Source organism: Gymnogyps californianus, chromosome 4 (assembly GCF_018139145.2).
Source record: "Gymnogyps californianus isolate 813 chromosome 4, ASM1813914v2, whole genome shotgun sequence".
NCBI lineage: Eukaryota > Metazoa > Chordata > Aves > Accipitriformes > Cathartidae > Gymnogyps > Gymnogyps californianus.
In genome coordinates this window covers 55,388,492-55,408,993 of record NC_059474.1, presented here as the reverse complement: position 1 = coordinate 55,408,993, position 20,502 = coordinate 55,388,492, and the positions used below count along the sequence as shown (strand labels likewise).

Genomic DNA, 20,502 nt, shown 5'->3' with positions numbered 1-20,502 from the left:
AAGCAACAGTGTAAAAACTTCCTGAGCCAGAAGCTGTATCAAAATCACTTTTCAATAGCTATGGATCCTCCATTAATTTAGCTGATCTTTTTTTCCTGAATGCCATTAAGCTGTTGATTTCCACAGCATCCTGTGATAAAGAGTTCGTGATTCCATCCTGAGCCATTTTCTCCCAGTGGATCTTGTCCATTGTTCCTGTTTCATCAGCTGCTCAAAAGGCAACCGGACAGAGATTTCAGTTTTGGGATATGGAGAGGACTGAGCAGCATGTAATTCTTTGATCCTCTTTAAAACTCTGAGAACTCAGTTTCCTGGTTTTTCTTGACAGGCTTGCCAGAAGCTTGACAATCTCAGTTTTTTAGGTGCTTCAGCTTAGTATAGTACAGTCTCATTACCCAATCCATAAATTGAGATGAGCTTGGCCTGGCTTGAGACCTGTGTAGTCTACTGTAAGTCACCTTTTGCAACCCATGAGGTAATCTTACCTTTAAGTCTCAACTTCTGGTGAAGGATCGGGACACTTGACTGGATTAAATTTAATAAAGCTAGTGGATCTGAGCCAGTCTTGCAGCTAATGTGTATGGCTGTTAAGTTACATTTGTATGCACTGATCAAATTCTTTCTTTCTAGTTTTCCACACTTATTCTGTTCAAAACCATATTAAGCTATTCGCAAAACAGAATGTTTTGTACATCTCTACAAATAACAATTTGCCACTTCCAAATGCAGCTTATGGATTTTTGTAATAATATAGCTTTTTTCCCCTCACTCCTGTTCCTTCAACCTTGGTGCCTTTGGCTGTGTAAGAAAGAAGGAAAGAAGCCTGTTACTGCAAAAAAGAACTTACCTGCATTTGTCTGAAAGTGATTTGGAAACTTGTATAGCTTTATGTCAAGTTTCAAATAATCACCACAGTCAGGAGGATTACACACACTATTCTGGCAAGCTTTATAACCATAGAAAAAGAGCAGTCTTGATACAGGTAAGATAACCTTTTTTGGCTCACGTGGTGTATCACAGGAGGCTGTAGTGACATTCTCAAATCCATCTCTTGTACTTTATAGACAGTTAAGGCTGCTGAAATAACAGACTTTCTTGACCAGCAGTTCTGTTTTTCCATCTAGGAAAAATTTCCATTTATCTTGTATTAAAATACAGCCAAGCCTGCAACAGTTCCCTTTGAGGAATACTGGCTTGCAGTATTGTTTAAATTTACAGTCATGACTCTTCAAGTCAAAAAGGAGGGTTTCTTTCCCAGTTAGTATAGATGGGCTTCTGGGTGAGCTGACTGGGTGTAGTATGCATGGTCCTTTGGTCAGCTGGCAGAGCACACTGGGAGGAGAAAGTCACAGAGATGCGAGGGACGTTAGGGAACTTCAGGGTATTGCAGTAAGCATACTCCACTTGATACTGAGTTATGCTTTACAGATATTCTTCTAGTATAAAGCTAAAATTGCCACTTAAAAATAAAAGTGCGTATAAGGAAGAAGGAATCTTGCTTTGAAGATGTCGAAATCACTTCTGGGAAAGCTTTTTAAGTTGATATTCCTGCCTCCTCCCACTTCTCAACAAAAAAACACTTTTGTCCTGTTTTGCAAAACAAAAGTCATTAGGATACTTAACTGTTTACACAAATTTTAAGAGAAAGTGTACTATGTGCCAAAATAAATCTGTACACTGCAGTGTGGAGAAACCACAAAGAAAACCAGCGTTTGATGTTTGAGCAACATTCTATTACATGCCCTGAAACTAGAGTGAATATAGTTTTCTTTTTAGCCAGTACTTAGGTTTTAAAAAACAGAGATGAAAGTTGGACAGATGGACATTTAGAGATGTGCTCGGACACCTACGATATGTTTTTTTAAACATTCTACATGATTGGTACTGTATCATGCCAAATATGCAGTGGTAATGTTGGGAGACAGAGTGCTTATTCTGCCTGTTCTGCTTGTTTCACTGATACTTAGCGTGGGTTTGTATGGAAACCCTGTAGTATTTGGAGGGAAACGATGCACTCTATTCAGTGGAACAGAGAATACAGGAATATAACAAAATCATAGGTGCTGTTCCCTTTTCCATCGTGGGGTAAAGACACTATCTTTTGAGTTTGGTGCTTTTGCGTCCCTTGGAGGAGAAAGGAGCTGTAACTTCCTTTATGAAATACAGAAGCATTCAGTATCAGAAAGGTTATAAAATGTTGGGTTCAGGGTTTTTAAAAATTTCTTACTCTTTTAGACCAGTATTCCCCCCCCCCCCCCCCCCCCCCCCCCGAAATCATGGGTTATATTGTATTTAAACAGCTTTCTGTGTTTCTGTGGACAACATTGCTAAAACTGGTAGTACATGTGTATTTAGGACTTTCTTTTAATCACCTTCTCTCACTGGGAGAGAGCTGTGAGGACATTTGTTTTGTGCAGGTGGTAGTAATACAACAGTAAAATAATGTGTTGCTTAACTGTGGAGTTTGCTTTGAGTCTGACAAACTCAAAAAGAATTTTACTTGCTTGATGCTGAGAAAGTGATATTTATTGCACCTACTGTTCCTGTGTGGAACATCCCTGAGTGAGCTGTGCAAGTTTTAAATTCTTCCAGTTACATTGGTTGAGTTTTTTTTAAATAAACAACTACATACATATTTTAAAACTCTTGGTAAGCTCCCCCCCCAATAAAATTGATTATCCAACAGAGAGGATGAGTCAATATGTATGTTTTTAAAAAAAAAAAAAAAATCCATAAATTCATAGTTCCTGCTCTGATATATTTTTATTTTTTTTCCTTTAGTTCCTTGGCATAGCATTTCTTGGGATTGGATTGTGGGCATGGAATGAAAAGGTAAGTTGAATATAGCACCAAACTCCATGTTTTTCCTCTTTTTCTCTCTTTTTGTGATGAAATATTGGAATAGTAATATGCTGCACATTTTATGTGTCCACACACAGTTTCTACTGAAACAAAATCAAGCTTCTCTGTGAAATAAAACCTTGGCTCGGCTCACCTAGAGGAAGGTCCTTGGTATCTTTCCCAAGAATGCCTTGGCAAGAAATCACGGCTGACACTTGCACGTAAAATAACCATTTCAATCCATGCACGCTCAAACTGCAGCTCAGATGCTAGAACACTCTACTGAAGGCGGTATTGGCAGTGTATCTCTGCTGCATGTGTCCCCAGGAATGGAGAGGGAGCCTACATATCTCAGAGGGCAGCTTCCTGAAAATAAGCCTCCTCGGCTTTGCCTTAACATAGCACGCTAATTGCTGTTACTCTTAAAAACAACAACAACAACAACAACAACAAAAAAACAAAAAACCACATAAAAACCAAACCCAAACCCAAAACAAAATGAACCCCGAAAACCAAGCCAAACCTGAGACAGAGTAGCTGTTGGTTTTTCTTGTGCAAATAAAACTGTCCACTGGAACGCTCTCTGTTGCAAGACTAAAATCAACTTGGAAATGGGAAGAAAGGGGGGCGGAGAAAGAGAAAACATTTGTGAACCAGGGCCTAATTTTCAGTTTGTTTGCTGCAGAAGTTGGGAAGAAGATAAAATATCAAGACATAATATACAAAACAAGTCAGTATGTGTTGGGTTACTGGATGAAGAGTTTGGCTCACTAAAAGGCAACAGCTAAAATTAAAGCCAGAGTTTCCTTTTCTTCTTTGTTTAAAAGATTGAAAATAACAAAACCTGGCTGATAACAGTGGTGCTATGATATTCAGTTACATGATGTTTTTTTCTTCTTTTAATGGAAAACACTGAGTAAGTTACAAATTGATGTTCACTTAAGGCGTAATAACTGGCGCTTGCAGCAGAACAAATAACACATTGGAAGCAGTGGAGTTTTGCCACTTAAAAATTCAGGACAAATTTTGCTGCTTCAGAAGTGAGTTGTTAACTTAGAATCTAATTGCTCTGTGCATGTGTCTTGGATGTAGATAATTACAAATAGTAATGGGATATTAATTAGCTCACACTATACACACACATATATTTACATACCATATGATACTCATGTTGGATGGCTTGAATAGGCTTGGAAAGAGGTGCTGTGATTTTTTTTTTTTCATTCAGCAAAGATGTAAAAACATGTTTTATTTAATACTCTGAGCATACTCACCGAGCTTATACCTATGTCTAAGCCCCAGAGAAGAACTTTATTTTGGAGTGGCTTTCTAGAATAGATTTTAACATTTTTGTATCGTTTCAGTAGGTAACACAAATGATTCCTCTCTAGAATGAATGAGCAGATAAAGGGAAAACAGCTATAGTCTAGTTTGAAGTCTAAAATATGCCAGTCCTACAGCTAGAGGGTATTCTGGCAGAATGATGGTTTGTTAGGTTTTACATATTTTCTGTATGGGAAAGCACCCACCTCTTCGTAGGAAAAATGCATTCAATTCATAATTGGTAATAGCCAGAAGCCAAAGCTCATGTTTTTACTTGAGATTTGGACATCTGTTATCAAGTCATCTTAAACCATTTTTAATCAGATCCTGAAAGTCGGAGAAAATGCCATGTTGTTTTTAAGACAAGCAAATAAAACCACCTAGAGGAGTTTAATATGCATTAGCTCAGGCTCCATATGTAGTAGGTTTTTCTATAGAAATTAATAAATAAAATACTATTTATTGTTTTAATGCACAGGTCTTTCCTTGAAAATGAGCATCTCTCCTCAGCTTCTCTGACTGTTGTGTCCTGCAGTGCTTGGTGTGGACTGTTTCAGTTCATGGTTGTATCAACCAAAATGTAGTATAGGTATAGCTGAACTGCCGAGCTCTTGAGCACAGACAGACTTGATTTTTGTAGTAAGAATTATGAAAAAATGGACTCGTGTCAAGCCAATTTGAGACCTTTCAGTCAGGTCTCTAGAGGACAGGCAATGGCCAGAAGCTGCAGTCAGCAAGATCAAGTTCCAGATACTCATAGGCCCCATGCAACTTAGTGGGGGGCAGATCAGTTACAGAACAGACAGAGTTGTTCTTGCTGCAGCTGGGGAATTGGAGGCGAAAGCCAAGTAGGTGAAGCCTAGGACTTGAGAGGTCTGTAACTTAAGTGAAAAGCACTTCTCTAGCTAGACTGCTTCTTGCCTAAGGCTCGCCTGGATATCCTTAGGCATTATGGGCTGTTGTAAATGGTATACTGTAAGACAGCAAAGCAGCTTTGCAGAGAAGGACCTGGAGGTCCTGGTGTATACCAAATAGAACGTGAGCCAGCATTGTGCCCTTGCGACAAAGAAGGCTAACGGTGTCCTGGGCTGTATTAGGAGTGTTGCCAGCAGGTTGAGGGAGGGGATTCTTCCCCTCTACTCAGCACTGGTGAGGCCGCACCTGGGCCAGTTCTGGGCTCCCCAGTACAAGAGAGACACTGACATACTGGAGAGTCCAGCAAAGGGCTGCCTAGATGATTAAGGGACTGGAGCATCTCTCCTACAAGGAAGAGCTGAGAAAGCTAGGACTGTTCAGCCTGGAGAAGAGCAGGCTTGGGCGAATCTTAATGTATATAAATACCTGAAGGGAGAGTGCAAAGAGGATGGAGCCAGGCTGTTTTCAGTGGTGCCCAGTGACAGAGGCAATGGGCACAAACTGAAACACACGAAGTTCCTTCTGAACATCAGGGAACATTTTTTTTTTTTTTTTGTGTGTGTGTGTGTGTGTGTGTGAGGGTGACTGAGCACTGGCACAGTTTGCCCAGAGATGATGTGGAGTCTCCCTCTCTGGAGATATTCAAAAGCAGTCTGGACATGCTCCTAGGCAGCCAGGTCTAGGTGACCAGATGACCTCCAGAGGTTCCTTCCAACCTTAACCATTCTGTGAAGACTGCTGCTGTCCCAATGAACTAAGTCTTTATCAAAGTTGAACTTGGTGCTGCTATTGTATAATGTGTAAGCATAAATTTGTAAGATTTTTTTTTTTCAGGGTTGGGTCTTCAGAAGGACTCCTCTACTGTAAACTGATCTGGTGGTGGGGAGGATTTTGATTTACTTCTATCTTGAATTGTGTGGCTTTATATCCAGCTGTGTTGTTTTATAACCTGGCCATCAACTTGTATATACTTTTGCTGCTTCACAGAATCTTTTTAAGATAAAAAGGATAGTGTGCTAGGCCACATTAAAAATGCAGAATGTAAAGAAATAATCCACATTTTATAGGAGTCCCGTTTGCTGCTGGCTAAAAACAGTTTGGGGTAGATTTGTGGGTTTGGTGGCTAGTTTCTCTTTTTTGCTAAGTTGGCTTGAATTCTCCCCTTTAAACTTTGTTGTAAAGACAGAAAAAAGCACACTATACAGTCTCGTGACCTTCCTTACAGCCTTTGCAGGGAGGCAAAAGAGCTCATTTGTCAAATAGGCAATAGAATTGGCTTGACAGCCAGTCAGCCAGCCCTAAACAAAAACTGGGCAATTAGCATTCTGAGTCATGAACCTGAAAGAGAGCTGGGGGGTGGGGTGGGGGCAATAAACTCAGAGGATGAATAAAGCTATCTATACATGGATGCACTATATAGCTCACAATCTCGCAGTGTTTTCAGGCACACTAGACTTGGGCTTGTACCATAAAAAAAGTTCATCCATGGCAGCTGATTTCAACACCCCCCCACCTCCCCCCAACAGTGACATAAACATAGTTAACATATAGAGTCTGTACTGAAGAGTCTGTACTAAGCCCAAGCAGCTTACACTACCTTTTTTCAGCAGCAGGGGAAGAATGTTTATATTTCACTGGCTTTTTTAACCACTTCAAGTAATTTCTTCTGTTCACTTTTAAAAAATAAACTAGACTTGTACAAAATGTCTGTTTCCCTCCTTGGTTGTATATATTAGATAATGTGGTGTTAAGACTCATTGGCAGTATTCATGGTACGATGCCAGTAGGTGCTTGGGAAAATAAGCTTTCTGGTTCTCTCACTACCTGCAGGAGACTTATATTCAAGTGTAGTGAGACTAAGTGATGAATTGCTGTTATATCTTCTGAGACATACTTATAAGACTGTCCATGGAGAGGGAGTTTTTAGAACGAAAGCGCTGTGGTTTTGGGGTATACTTTAAGTAGGAGGTAGCAAAGGTAGAGATACTAAAGTGGGGGGAAAAAATCTGCAGATCCTTGCAAAATTTGTCGATTAGACTTAGTTCATGTATAAGATTGACTGAAATGAAGAGGGAGAAGTGGAAGAGGTTGATTATGTGCATAAGTTTGGTTTCTAGGCTTTTCTTGTTAAATCAGTGTAACCAAAAGACACTCCAGCTCAGAAGTCAAGTTGTGCACAGTCTGGAGTACCAGTATGGTACCTCTGTGTGCCAGCACAGTATTCTTAGCGAGCAGGAGCTCTAAATCTGGATCTCAAGTTTTAAGCTAGACTTTTACACGTTGATATAAGGTGCTTTAGGCCTACTTTGGTGTTCTGGGACAGGCTAAACTCCCTACATAGAAACAGTCACAATTTGTCAGACCAATTCTGTCTCTCCTTGCCCTGAAATGAAAAATACAGTTGTTTTCAGGAAAAAATTCTCACTTCTTTTACTGTCCCAGTGAGTGGGAGACATCAAGAGGGAGTGATACACTAGGCACTCCATAATTGTTGTGCATGCATGTCTATCACACAGTTCTTTTAAAAACAATTGCTGACAAGGAAACCGTGCGCATATCCTGTGGGTCCTTATGGGCTGAAGGATACCCAAAGCATATATCTTGCGTCTAAGCCAGGACTGCGTGTGTGGATTTTACAGGACTGGGGAGGAGAGAGAGGGATCCTAATATTCGCTACTACATTTAATTTAAATTTCCATACGTAAAGATGCACTATCTAAACAAGCTCTTAAATCATTTTACTAGTGTTCCAACACCTTGTAACCATTAATCCTGAAAAATTTAAAAATCTGTATCTTGCATGTATTTATGTGTTATTCACCTATCGAACTCTGCTTTGTCATGACAAGAAAGCTAGACTAGTCCTTCTCCTTCACTAGACACTTGAAAAATAAAGTTCTGCTGCTGTTACTGTTTGCTGTGGGAAATGCAAAACCAACAAAAATCAAGGAAATAAGATTTGTAAACATCCCCCACCTAGTTTCTTGCTTGAAGAGACAAAATTCTGGAGTGGAATTAATTTGGCATGTTTCAATGACTATTGTTCTATTCCCCATTCTCATTCAGATGCACAGCATGGAGAAACTGCATGGGTTTTATGACTAACAAAGTAGAGAGACATTTTTCCATTTTAAAATCATGCATTTGGAAAGACTTTTATTTCCCATCACCCCCATGTGTTCCTGTTTGCCAGTGATTCTAAGTCTTGCAGACGAGCTTGTGGAAAGGCTAATCCTGTTTGCAAAGAAGAAATGTTTCAGAAGATCTTGTATTGCTGAATCTTTTTCTGACTATCTGCTTTTTTTGTCCCCCCAGTAATGGGATTCTGCAGCAGAGAATGTTTTTTCCCATCTTGGAGGAAATGGGAAAAAAAATAGCTGATTTCTCCCATCCTACTGGTTTTGGTTTCTTCTTTTTACTTTTTAATGGCCCTCTGGGATGTTGTTTGTCATGGCGACTGTTGTGTTGAGTCCTGTTCTTCTACGTGTGCCCCCGTGGGCCAAATTCCATATACTTTCACAGTGCATCACCTCTTTGTTCCCTAGGATGGTGATTCTCCTAAGTTGTCTCTGACTTAAGATGCCTTGAATTTTCATTACTGGGTCAGCTTTTCAAAATTACTGCTGCCTGGAGTGTTTTCACGTGGATCTTGGAGCTTGTCTCTTGCCCTGCAGTATGCTACTGTGCCTGTGAAATCAGCTGTTCTAGAGAGAAGCAATGGTCTAGCAAACTTCTGGGAACATTTCTGAGACCTGAATGTGGCAGTCGATTCTCTACACTAACCACAACCACAGATGGTCTGGAAATCTTGCTGGTTTGTTAATGCACTTGTGACTCCCTTCTATTTGGCCTCATTAGGAACCAGGAACACAATCAGATTGTATAGGTGTGCCAACACTGGGGCACTGCTCCAACCAAGATGTCTGTGATGGCATCCATACATTCTGGGGAAATTAAAGTAACTTTCTGGGTTCAGCACTCAAAGGCTATGTCTGCTAAATGCAAGTAGCATGGACCAATAGGAGAGGAAATGGTGTTGAAGACTCAACTTTCACACTCTACAGGTTTTGAAAGGTTTGAGTTTTCTTCAGCCAAGTTCTAGTGTGATCTCATGGACTGAATGCCTGCTAGTGGTTGGACGTTCCAGGGGCATATCTTCATTTGTAAGTAATCTAGTCTGTGTGCTCTGAGACTGTTCCCTGGTGTGAACTGAAGCATAGCTTGTGTGTGATTACTTTAAATGGGACTCCTGGATCTGACCTGAAATTCTAATGTAAATGTGCACCAAAGGTGGGAGCTGGAGTCAGAGATCTGTCTCTGGAAAGTAGTACAAATTGTCCCGATGATCTTAAAGAGTACAAGTCGGAGAAGGTGTGAGGGGTGCACCCTTACTGCTTTTCTAACTGACTGTTGCTTCCTTGTTCTTTATTGATGGGATAAAGGCAAACAATTGTGCAGCTATAGTATCAGGAGAGGCCTTCTTGAGTTACTGTCTTCAAGACCAGTATTTTTCCTTAGCCTTGTTCTCCCTTGAGCTATGCATGAGATCCAGCTTGTAGGGTGGAGGGCTCTGGCCATGGGGAAAAAAATGGCTTGACAACAGAGGATCTGTCACTGGATTCAGGCATCTCTCATAGACTGTTTTTCTGCCTGTGCTCACATACCATAAGGAGAAGACTCTAGTTCTGCAGGAGCTTCTGGTGGGCCTGGCTTGGTTGTCTCACGTTTCTTGGTGTGGCGGAAGATACCACCAATGCCTCTTCCCCCCACCCTTTTGTTGGAAAAAAGAGCAGGTCGTACTGTTTCACTTGACTTCCTCTCCTGAATTTGGGGTGATGTAGGAGTATGAGGTCAGTCCTTCTAGTTCCATGCCTACATCATTGTATCCTAGTGATTGAAGTGAAGTACATTTCACAAATAAAGGACACTTTTTTGTAACTTGACTATTATTGATTTTAGTTCAGTTATGGATGATGCTTTTGTTGCTTCACTGCCCCAAACAAATTTTGACTTGTGGTGAATTAAAAGGTTAAATAATAACCCAGGCGCTGTAACGCACAGCAGGCAATTGAGGGTGGGGGAACAGAGCAAACAGATGAGCTGGAGATCAGCCAGAGAACATGTCCTACTGGCTCTCCTTGTGGGACTGCAGCAGAGCCCTGGATTGGCACCATCATGAGAAGAAAAGCATTAGAGTATATAGCTTTGCACAAACAAAGTGTTTACTACCAAATAAAGATTATGCACATGCCTGAACTACCAAGAAAGTGATGTGCGTTTACCCCAGAAAAATAACCATACTTCCAAAATGAGAATGTGGGTTTAGGAAAAAAAAAATTATTTCCTCTTTTCAGATGCTAAAGCATCAGTAGTGCTTGCAACTATTTAACAGTAAAGGTTGGAGTGGACTACTGTAGTAGTGTTGCTGAGAAAAATACTTTGCATTTGTAGAAAGCCTGACTTTAAAGGATTTATGGGTGGTTTGTTTAGATCTTGCATTGATGCAAGAGATCATTCGACAAACAGTCACTGTATATTCTGTGACTGACTGGTCAGCCTGAGTATTCAGAGCGTGTCACTGGAGGATGCAGTGTTAGAATATCACATTCCCGATCCTCTGCTCAAGCACCTCTGGAAACATTCCTTTCTGCTTTTGGCTAAAGATGGGATGAAGACAGAATTGGTCACTGCCAGGCATTTGTATATCTCTGCCAAACTTTCCCCAGAAGTAGCCATTACAGCCAAAAAATACTGAATACTGTGGTAGCAGGCATTTTAGAAACTTGCACTGGATAGGAGAAGTATGTGCCTATAGAACTGTACATTTAGTTCTTCTTAACAGTATGAAGTGAGATAATATTCCCCTGTCATTGTCCTGCTGCTTGAAGCAAAATATGCTTTTCTTCAGAGTATTGTGCTGCTATCTCTTCAGAGAGCTTATTTGTAAGTGTCCAGAAAAAACCAAGACTGGATAACCATATTTCAGCAGTAAGCGGCAATCTTCTATCAGACTACCTCTGTGCATCTCTAGCTATAACCACAGAGCATTGTCTGTGTTTGTCATTCCTGCTGCTAGCTATTGTTTTATTGCCAAAGCCTCTCTGAAGATTGCATATCCTGAGATGTCTCTCCAGAATACTGATAACTTGGGATTCATATGCAGAGAGCGCAGAGAGTACAAACAAGAATTGCGCAGTACGTGCTTTGTGCTGTCAGGATGTATTATTTGGGGTTTATCTAAGCTAGGCTTATGATTGCCATATGTGGACTAGCAAAAGATGCACATAAAGGTGCTTTCCAAGGACAGCAAACAATGGCAGATAAAGCTTGTGGTGTTCTATTTCAGTACATGTCAGATCATAGCTATCGTGAGGAGTTGGAGCCTGGGGGGACCAGAGATTAGATGAGTGACTTTTGCTGGATGACCAGCCAACATGTGGCACACCAGGGTGCTAAGAGCCTGGCAGTGCTAGAAAATCAAGTAAGGTGGGAAACGACACGGTCAGAAAGGCAATATACAACTGGTTCACTAAATTTTATTGTCATCGACTTTAATGGGAGTGTGACAAAATGCAAAGTGGTGTATTTCTTCTCACAGACACTTTATATTATGAATAACTTATCTAAGAGCAATGTCCAAAATGTGAGCTGAATTGCACTTGAATTTCTTCTTTCATTGGAATTTTACTACTTTCATATGGAAAGAACTTGATTAAACATAGCAATTTGCTGTGGTGTTTTGTTTTTTTTTTTTTTTAAAGAAAGACAGTGTCTTATGAAGAGACACTTCAATGACTGTTCATCCTTCTTGGATTTTTTTTTTTTTTAAGTAAAATAATTATAATACAAAGGCAACGTCCTTTGTCCAGTGACTGTTTTCTCACTCTACTACACTACAGTCCATTAATGCCAAAATCAGCTAATGTTAAAAGAAACGAGTAGTAGTGTCTGCTTTAAGGCAAAATTTCTTCTCATCTTATGGTAACTTTATAGGCACAGAGGGGAAACATAGAAAGGACTTAAAAACTTTGTGAAGAAGTCATTTTAGCCATTTTGGTCTTTTTCGCTTGGGGCAGAGCTCATGTTTCCTGACTTGTGTATGGCTAAGGCCATGACTTTTTCAAAGGTTTGTGTGTTATTAGATTATATTGTTTATTTTGCTTGTCATTCTTAGCCAGAAAGTTATGTCTTTGATTTCTTTTCTGTGACAAATTTAATGAAGCAAAAGTAGTGGAATTTTGTACAAGTTGATTTAAGTGTTAATGATGGATAAGTGTTCATTTCAGCCTGGCTTGTACCATCTCGTCACTAGTTAGTTAGGAAAAGGGATGTGCCAGCTGGTCTGCTTTGATAGCAATACTGGTTCTGAGCAGCATTGTGTTATATCATGCCTTACGTCTATTTTTGTCTTTTTAATGAATGACAATAAGACTAGTACTGTATGTAATGTAGGAGGAGAGTGATGAATATGTTTTTTTTTATTTATTTTTTTTTCATTCCTGTGTGTCAGCAATAGCCTTCTGTAGTAGGAGGGAGAGGAGTCCGGTTTGAGAATGTCATTCATGCTGTTGGTTTATTGTTCGTACTTTAGAATTGGGTTGTAGTCAGGTTTTTCTTTTGCTTTTAGCATGCTGGCCTTTTCCAAGGCTCCTTGCTGTGTGCATTGGAGAAATTCACATGTATATTTTATCCAGTCTATCGTTGTCTGCAGAATTAAAAAGCTTTGAGTACTGTCTTCATTTACTACTTGCTCAATGTCAGTTTTGCTTGGGAAACTATAGAAGTGGTTGCAGACTATGTGGAGTACTGTATTAGAGATATTGGTTGCATGACTATTTATATGTTCTGAGTGGTCCAAACTGAGTATATTAAAAAAAAAAAAAAAAAAATAATCACAGCTCTAAAGCCACAGTTGTGAAAAGTCATCTGTTAACAATGTCACTAACAACTTTTGGAAATGAGGTTATGATAACTTCTTTCAAAATTATGGCTGTTTTGGGACTATTTCAAAGAAGCAAAGGGGATATGAACAGGGAAAAGGAAAAGGATGAAGGACTTAATTCTGCAAATGTAAGGAGCTGTAGAGGTAAACATCTATTTTGTTGCTTTTCAAGCCACAGCTTCCTTCAGGAGTTAGTAGGGAAAGCAGTAGTCCAAAGCACTCAGCCTGGGTTCAGGCTTCTTTGAGGAAACACATGGAGAAATGTCTGCTACAGCAGTGTGCTTTGCATTGACCTACAGCACTGGGGAGGTGAATGAAGAAATACTTGGGCTTTTTTGCTGCCAAAAGGCCTTAGGAAACTGTAACTGTTCTGTGCAAACTCACTGCAATAAGGAAGACTTTGTACTTGCTTGTTGATATGACCCATCTGTTCAACATCAGCCAAACTCTGGTTAAAATGTGGTCAAAAAAATAAAATAGTTCCTCAGGATTACTGGCATCACAACCCAAGCTTTGCTTCTAAGGGGGCAATGGCATTACAAGCAGACTGTGCTGTCTTATCTAAAACACACCATATGTGGTTTACCATATGATGGGTGTAACCTAAGTTAGTGCAAACCACCTCCCAAGACAAGTCCTTAAACTGTCTTATGTCCTACTAAAAGAATTAAGATTATTTTCAAATTTTTCCTGCTAACTGATTAGTCACTAGCCATATTTTATTTATGTAATGAGTTTTTGGCACTGTAGATCCCTGAATTTGAATTGGCTAGGTATCTAGTTTGTCAAAATTTGGTGTAAAATTCGTCGTTGCAAGATGATGCAACCTAGGAGCTCACTTCTAATTTCTGTCAATTGTTGTAAATATTGAGCATAAATGCTAAATTCAAGGTGGTATTCTTGCTATTGACTGCTTTTTCTATCATAACATGTGTAACTGTGTGCTTACATAAACAATGTATGAGATACCCAAAATGCATGTCAGCATGAGTAATAAGATTGAGTTAAGTTTTGTTCAAATATCTATTCTGACTTTCTGGCAGACTAATATAGCTACAGAAGCAGCAAAACACCCTGTGGGTTTCTTGCAGAGGACTCTAGAGGCACATTTTGTTGTTCATTCCACATGTTGATTCAGAAATAGTGTACATAATCGCCCTTTTAATCTCTTTTTGAATGCAAAGATTTTCTTAATTGTGTTTTCTTGCTGTACTGCAGAACATTTATTTGCTGTAGTCTTCTACCTTTTTAAAAATAAAAATGCAAGCAGAATTTGTACAACTGAAAGCTGAACATACTTGTTATCCTTTGAAATTGTTTCTTTCCCAGGGAGTGCTGTCCAATATCTCCTCCATCACTGACCTGGGAGGCTTTGATCCAGTTTGGCTCTTCCTAGTGGTAGGAGGAGTTATGTTCATTTTGGGATTTGCAGGATGCATTGGAGCTTTGCGAGAAAATACCTTTCTTCTCAAATTTGTAAGTAGCCTCTGCAACTGTGGCATTCATCGGTTACATAGCATAAGTCATGTTCTCTGTTCCTGCTTAACTGTGTAAAGATTTTAAAATGTCTTTTGTGGAGCAGAAGGTGTTATCTGATGTGAGGGTACTGTTTTGTGAATCGCTTTTGCTTAACTGTTAACACTTTACAGCTCTTCAGTCTCTGGTGCTTATTGTTTGGGGGTTTTTTTAAGGTTCAAAACTATTGATGGTAAGAATCATAACATGGAACTACTGCTTTTCATATGGATATAGCCTAACATTTTGCTTTCCTGTCATGAAAAGAGAGAAATTTCTGCTAGGAATCTGCATGTTGAACTTTGAGTCCATAACATGAAATAACTGCCTATGAAATACGAGGAATGTATATACACCACTGAATGTGACCCGTGTGATTTCTGCTGTGCCAGTGCCCCTCATGGTACAGAGGAGATAGGACTGTTATGAGGGGTTGCTTGCTGATATCCTCAGTTCTGTACTGTTTAGCTAATTTGAAAAGGCTTCATTGCTTACTGTCAGTGCTGGGGCCCGAGAGGGAGAAATGGAGGAGGATGTGTCCAGGATAGGTAAAGAAAAGAGAAGTTGTCGTCTTGAACTCTGGGCTGGGCTGTTAGTTGAGGAAGGAGCTGCTGATATACAAACAAACATACCTCAGTATTGAAAATTCTTTTAGCTAAGTAGCCTGGTTCTGTTTTTTGAAAGCCCTCCTCCTGTGAGCTTTGAAGATGATGATAACAGTATCATGTTCCATTTTAGATACATTTAAGATTTATAATAAAAATTCAAGATTCTTTCCTCCACCACCCCAACTTCCAGAGGTGGGCGCAGCCTGGGTAGTAGTTGTGTCTTTATAACCATTAACTGTTAATATATACATGAAAAGGCTTCCAGTGAAACAACTGCTTTCAAGTGACATATTTGGCTCCCCCAGACATGTTGTGTAAGGGGAGGAGGCAGTTGAGAGTTACAGTTCTTGAAGCATTTATAAAGCCGCTTGGGATAGTTCTAGCTTGCTCTTGTCTTGCTTTTAAAAAAAAAAAAAAAAAAAAGGAAGGAGGGGAGCTATTGTAACACTTTTTTTCTCCTCTCCCATGCTTCTCTTAGCTTGCCTAAAATGAACCCATCTGCTGTACCAGAAATAGCTTCCTATACAGCAGCTGCAGGAGAAATTAAAAATGCATCTGAACAAACACAGAGAGCATATTAAAATGCAACTCAAAGGCGCAGTTGCAAAAGGGATGGACTTCCAGTATATGAGGACCCCTGTGTGTTTTAAAACAGTATAGACTCAGTGGAGATGCTTAGAGAAAGTGGCAGATCATTAGTAATGCCTTTGGCATCTATTGCATTTGCATTAATCATAGCAGCCTCATTTGGTTTTAATGTGGATGTGAGTCATTCCGTAGACATTCTGCTCCGACTTAGTCATTAATTAATTTCTGCTGTTACCAATTTTTGCTTTGTCTGCTTAGGCAAAGCTTTACCAATGAGGGTGTCTGAAGAAAAAGTCACTTAGAAAGCATTTCACTGGCACTATTGGTTGTTTATGCCTTTGAAAATATAAGTGCCTACATAGAAATTTAAGATGAGTTTTCAGAGGGCCCTGCAGGTGGTGAATAGCCATCTCTGTTGAAATTTACAGTGAATTCTCTTGGACCTCTTTGAAAATCCCAGTGAAATGTCTAAAGTTTGAGTTTGTTGGCATTTTTATTATTTGTTAGAATAGAATTAAGATTCCTGTACTACAGGAATTAATTACCTACCTAATTAAAAATGATGTATTTTTAATTTAAAATTTCCTGTGTGCTGGAATAGCTTGAACTTGCACTGAAACAGATAAAGCCCTAACACTGAACATAATTGTGATCCTTGAAAAAAAAGGCTTTGATCATAAAGCAAAATAATTTTAACCTTTTCCTTTTTCTTCATAGTTTTCTGTGTTTCTTGGAATTATTTTCTTCTTGGAGCTCACTGCTGGTGTTCTAGCATTTGTTTTCAAAGACTGGATAAAGGACCAGCTGTATTTCTTTATAAACAACAACATCAGAGCATACCGAGATGACATTGATTTGCAAAACCTCATAGACTTCACACAGGAATATGTAAGTTGGACTATGTGTATTTTTTTGTAAAGCTTACTTTAAAGAAATACTGACTCTATTTTTTACTTCCCATCTGTTTGCTTTCTTCAGGGAACAACAGAAATATTCTAGCACATAATACTTTTGAATATATATGTATATCTGTCTTTACAGAACTTCTACAAGCACACAGCACCTGTGAAAAGTGGCTTATTTGTTGATGTATGACTGAGCAAAACAAGGTGGAGAGTTGTGGTGATGTGTTCTTGAAGACTTAGAGATAGTGTGTTGAATCTACAAGTTAACCATCAGTGTCTTGTGTTCAGTTTTTTGGAGCATATTCCATATGCATATGAAGATATTTTTAGGGTTCTTGGGGGGGAGGGGTACTCAAAATATTTTATTGTAGGAGCTATCACATCCGTTTAAACAAAATAATCCTTTTCTAAGCTTAATTTGGTTCTAAGATGAATATTGGTGTAGTTTTAGCAACGTTAGAGGTGCTACACCACACTGCAGAGTGGCAGAGATGTTTAGCTGGTCTGAGTGAAACTACAATGTTATTTCTTTTTAAGTAGACTTAATGCACTTAGCCTAATGAAGTGGGCAACTCATAAAGTTCTCATAGGAAATCTCTAAATCATGCTACATCTGCACTTGGGAGGGAAGGGTGAAGCCAGAGATGCACACGCTTGTGCGAGTTAAGCTCTGTAATTTATCAGTGTGTGTAAAGGAGTCTTGCACTGACCTTTGCACATGAGTTATTTTGCCAGTACCTTCTTGCTCTAATACTCAATTCTGGCCTGTGTTGATGAACTACTCTTTGAATTTCGCTCTGTGTAGGTAACATGGTTAAGTGTTGGTTGAAATAATGTTTACTAATTTTTGTACATTCTGCAATTAAAATAATTTCATTCAGTGTTTGATTTGCTTCTATACGCCTTGGGGGGAAAAATGACAAGTGAGTAAGTAACAGGATGTGGATCCTTGCACTGGTTTGAGAGGTCACCACAGTCTGAAAGCAGTGGCCCACTTGTATGCAACCAAAAGGCTACAGTCCAATTTTGCAAGCACTAAGTAAAACTTGCTCTCCTAACTGGATTAGCAATCTTAGCAGATAAGTCAGGGACAGCATGAGTCTGGAGAGCAAGCTACTTTTTCAGCTAGTAGAGATAATGCTTGAAGACAACATGTTCAGGTATTGCAGAGGGAACTGTGCTGCATCTAGAAAGAGAGAATTGCCATTCCAATGTTTTTTTTAAAATGTGGTTTGTTTGGGGTTTTTCAATTTTTTTTTTTTAAGTTAACATAAATGGATGCATTGGGCTAGCTCCTTTAATGCTGTAAACCATCAGTGCTCCGCTGATCTCATGTTCAGCAAGTTTTACCAATTCTTTGTGTGTCCAACATGTTTTGCCACAGACTAAGCCTGCCATTTGGTATATTTACTTCTTGAAGGATTCTGCCTGCCTTCAGTAAAGATGTTATTTGTGCAATGTGTGATGCTCAGGCAACAATGTGTTCATACTGTCTGATGTACAGCCAGGCAAAGATTCCCCCAAACTGGCAAAAGGAGTAGCTATACCAGTGTAGCCCTCAGAGCTGACTAGTTTTGTTGAGAACCCAGGGCACATCAGACTGGACAGAATATCATACTCTTGGCTCTACTGTCCCTGGGGCCTGAGCTTGTAGGCCTGTGCAACTCTGTGGTGTTGTGTAGGCTTATCAGCTCACTCCATGGGTTTCTCTCCAGAGAGCAGCATTGCAGGGTGTGAACATAACTTTGATCACATGATAGTTTTAGAACAACTTACAGGTTTGGAATGGTCTTTTTTTAAAAAACAAAACCAAGCCAGCTTCAATGAAACCAGAGGGAATCTCAGATTTTGTTTTGAAAGCTAGAGGGAAACTGGCAGTGATGATGCATGTTACTAATGCTGAGATTTGTTTGTTCTGAAAGTCAAGCAGCTCTCCTTTCTTTGTTCTAGTGGCAATGCTGTGGGGCTTTTGGAGCTGATGACTGGAACCTTAATATTTACTTCAATTGCACAGATTCCAACGCAAGTCGAGAGCGCTGTGGTGTGCCGTTCTCTTGCTGCACTAAAGACCCTGCCGTAAGTGACAGTCAAGAGGGTAGGATGGGTCTGCTGTTCCAATTTTAAATCACTCTAAGAATTTTTTTTTTTCTGGAAGTCATGCATGATCATTACCTTCTCACCAATCTGTATCTTTTTTTTTTGTACTTGCAGCTCAGCTTAACCACTAACTTTTCTGCAGTCAGCAAAAATCCTGAGCTAACTTAAGTCTTCATTGTATGCTGTTTGCTGCTTTTCATTAGAATGAGAGAACCATGGGCTTGGCTGAACATACATATTAATTTTAGCAAGTATAAAAAGCAGAAGCCCTTAATGAGTTGAAGGATACAAGCTTTCAATTGAATATCATCAGGATATTTCATTCATTCTTCATAAAGAACAGCAACTCTAAGATCAGACACTCTAAAGCAGGTATTACTCATTATTTAATGCAGTGTCCAGAGGCTACAGCCAGTTTGACCCAGTTTGTGCTAGGTACGGTAATGAATGACAGTCTGTGCCCTGAAGAACTGACGTATGTTTGCATTAGAATCTTGAGTCAGGTATGGACATCTTTACATGCCCCTTTTTTCCCTTTAAAATTACTGCTTGTCCTACAGTCACCTGAGATCACACTTGAACAGTCAGAAATTGAGGGAACAGCTTTTTAGTAAATTTTCATGTCTTTTTAAATAGTTGTGGATCATCGAGCAGAAAATGTTGGAGCCATGCATTACCAGTACAGACGTGATCAAGAATGAAGGGTAAAGTGTAGGGAAGCAGTTCACTGACAGTGAAAGGCTTGGAATAGGGATGGGTGTGTGCATGGAAACTGTTATGTGGCTAACGCTGCATAGATTTGACTTTCATATAGCTTAAAAGAAGCAGCCTGTGAGTGCTTGTATTATCTAGTAGTGCAGCTGTGGCTTTTTCTCCACCTGGAGTGACTTATAGTTCCTTGAATGTATGAGTCTGTAGCACTGACTAAAGTTAGGCAAGTTGCCAACAGGCACCTCAGGTGCTTCCTGCCTTGCTAATGCAATGCAGTCGCCACTCCCGGCATCCAGTCACTACTGCCGCTCTCCCCCTCTCCTGATAAGGCACTGCCGCTTGCACAAGCTGCGTTCTGGTTCCTCTGCAGTGAACATGTCTTCACAGTAGTTTGAATCTTTCTCACAAGCATCGCTGAAAATGTTTTAATGAAATATTAAAACAAAATATAGGTTAGGCTCAAGCATTATGCTTAGAATTCCCCCTACTGTTTGCCTATCTGCCCACCCACCCACACAGAGAGGTCATCACAACCCAGTTTTAAAAATATAGTTGTTATAAAACCAAACCAGTGACAGCAGAACAAGGTAATCCTATAAATACATAATCCATGCTAAAATTATCTCTCTTTGTGTGTATATGGTCATGCAGTTTCTTATGGGGTGATGCAGCAACCAGAACTTTAAAGATAAGTCTCATTCTTATTCATTGTAGGGAAGCAACACGCTTAATTGCCTTTAAAATAAAGACTAAAAATAATAATATTTCTAAAAATATTAGAAGTCGTGCATATAATGGATATAATAGTAACCAAGCTGTGACTGGTTCAGTTGCCGTGATAAACACAGGTTTATTTTGTGGGAAAGCAAATTTGTCCCTTTTGGAATTAGGATGCAGTGTTGGACTGATGCAAGAAGTTATGTGGATGCTTTATTGAACAGGACTTACTTTTAGTTTAGCTTTTAGTTTAGCTTGAATCAGGAAGTGCTAAGTTTAAGGTAGGCCAAAATAAGTCTCCTTTAAAACTAATTTGGACTCCTGTAGTTCACTTTGCTGT

At 39.5% G+C, this 20,502-nt stretch overlaps 1 protein-coding gene across 1 annotated transcript in view; it reads left to right on the top strand.

The window, feature by feature from the left end:
* TSPAN5 (tetraspanin 5) overlaps window positions 1-20,502 on the top strand; it is an 88,970-nt gene that overhangs the window by 62,499 nt on the left and 5,969 nt on the right. The window contains exons 2-5 of the mRNA XM_050895534.1: window positions 2,782-2,832; window positions 14,351-14,497; window positions 16,450-16,620; window positions 18,588-18,713. Of these exons, the coding sequence (XP_050751491.1) occupies window positions 2,782-2,832; window positions 14,351-14,497; window positions 16,450-16,620; window positions 18,588-18,713 (495 nt within the window). The remainder of the gene's footprint in view (window positions 1-2,781; window positions 2,833-14,350; window positions 14,498-16,449; window positions 16,621-18,587; window positions 18,714-20,502) is intronic.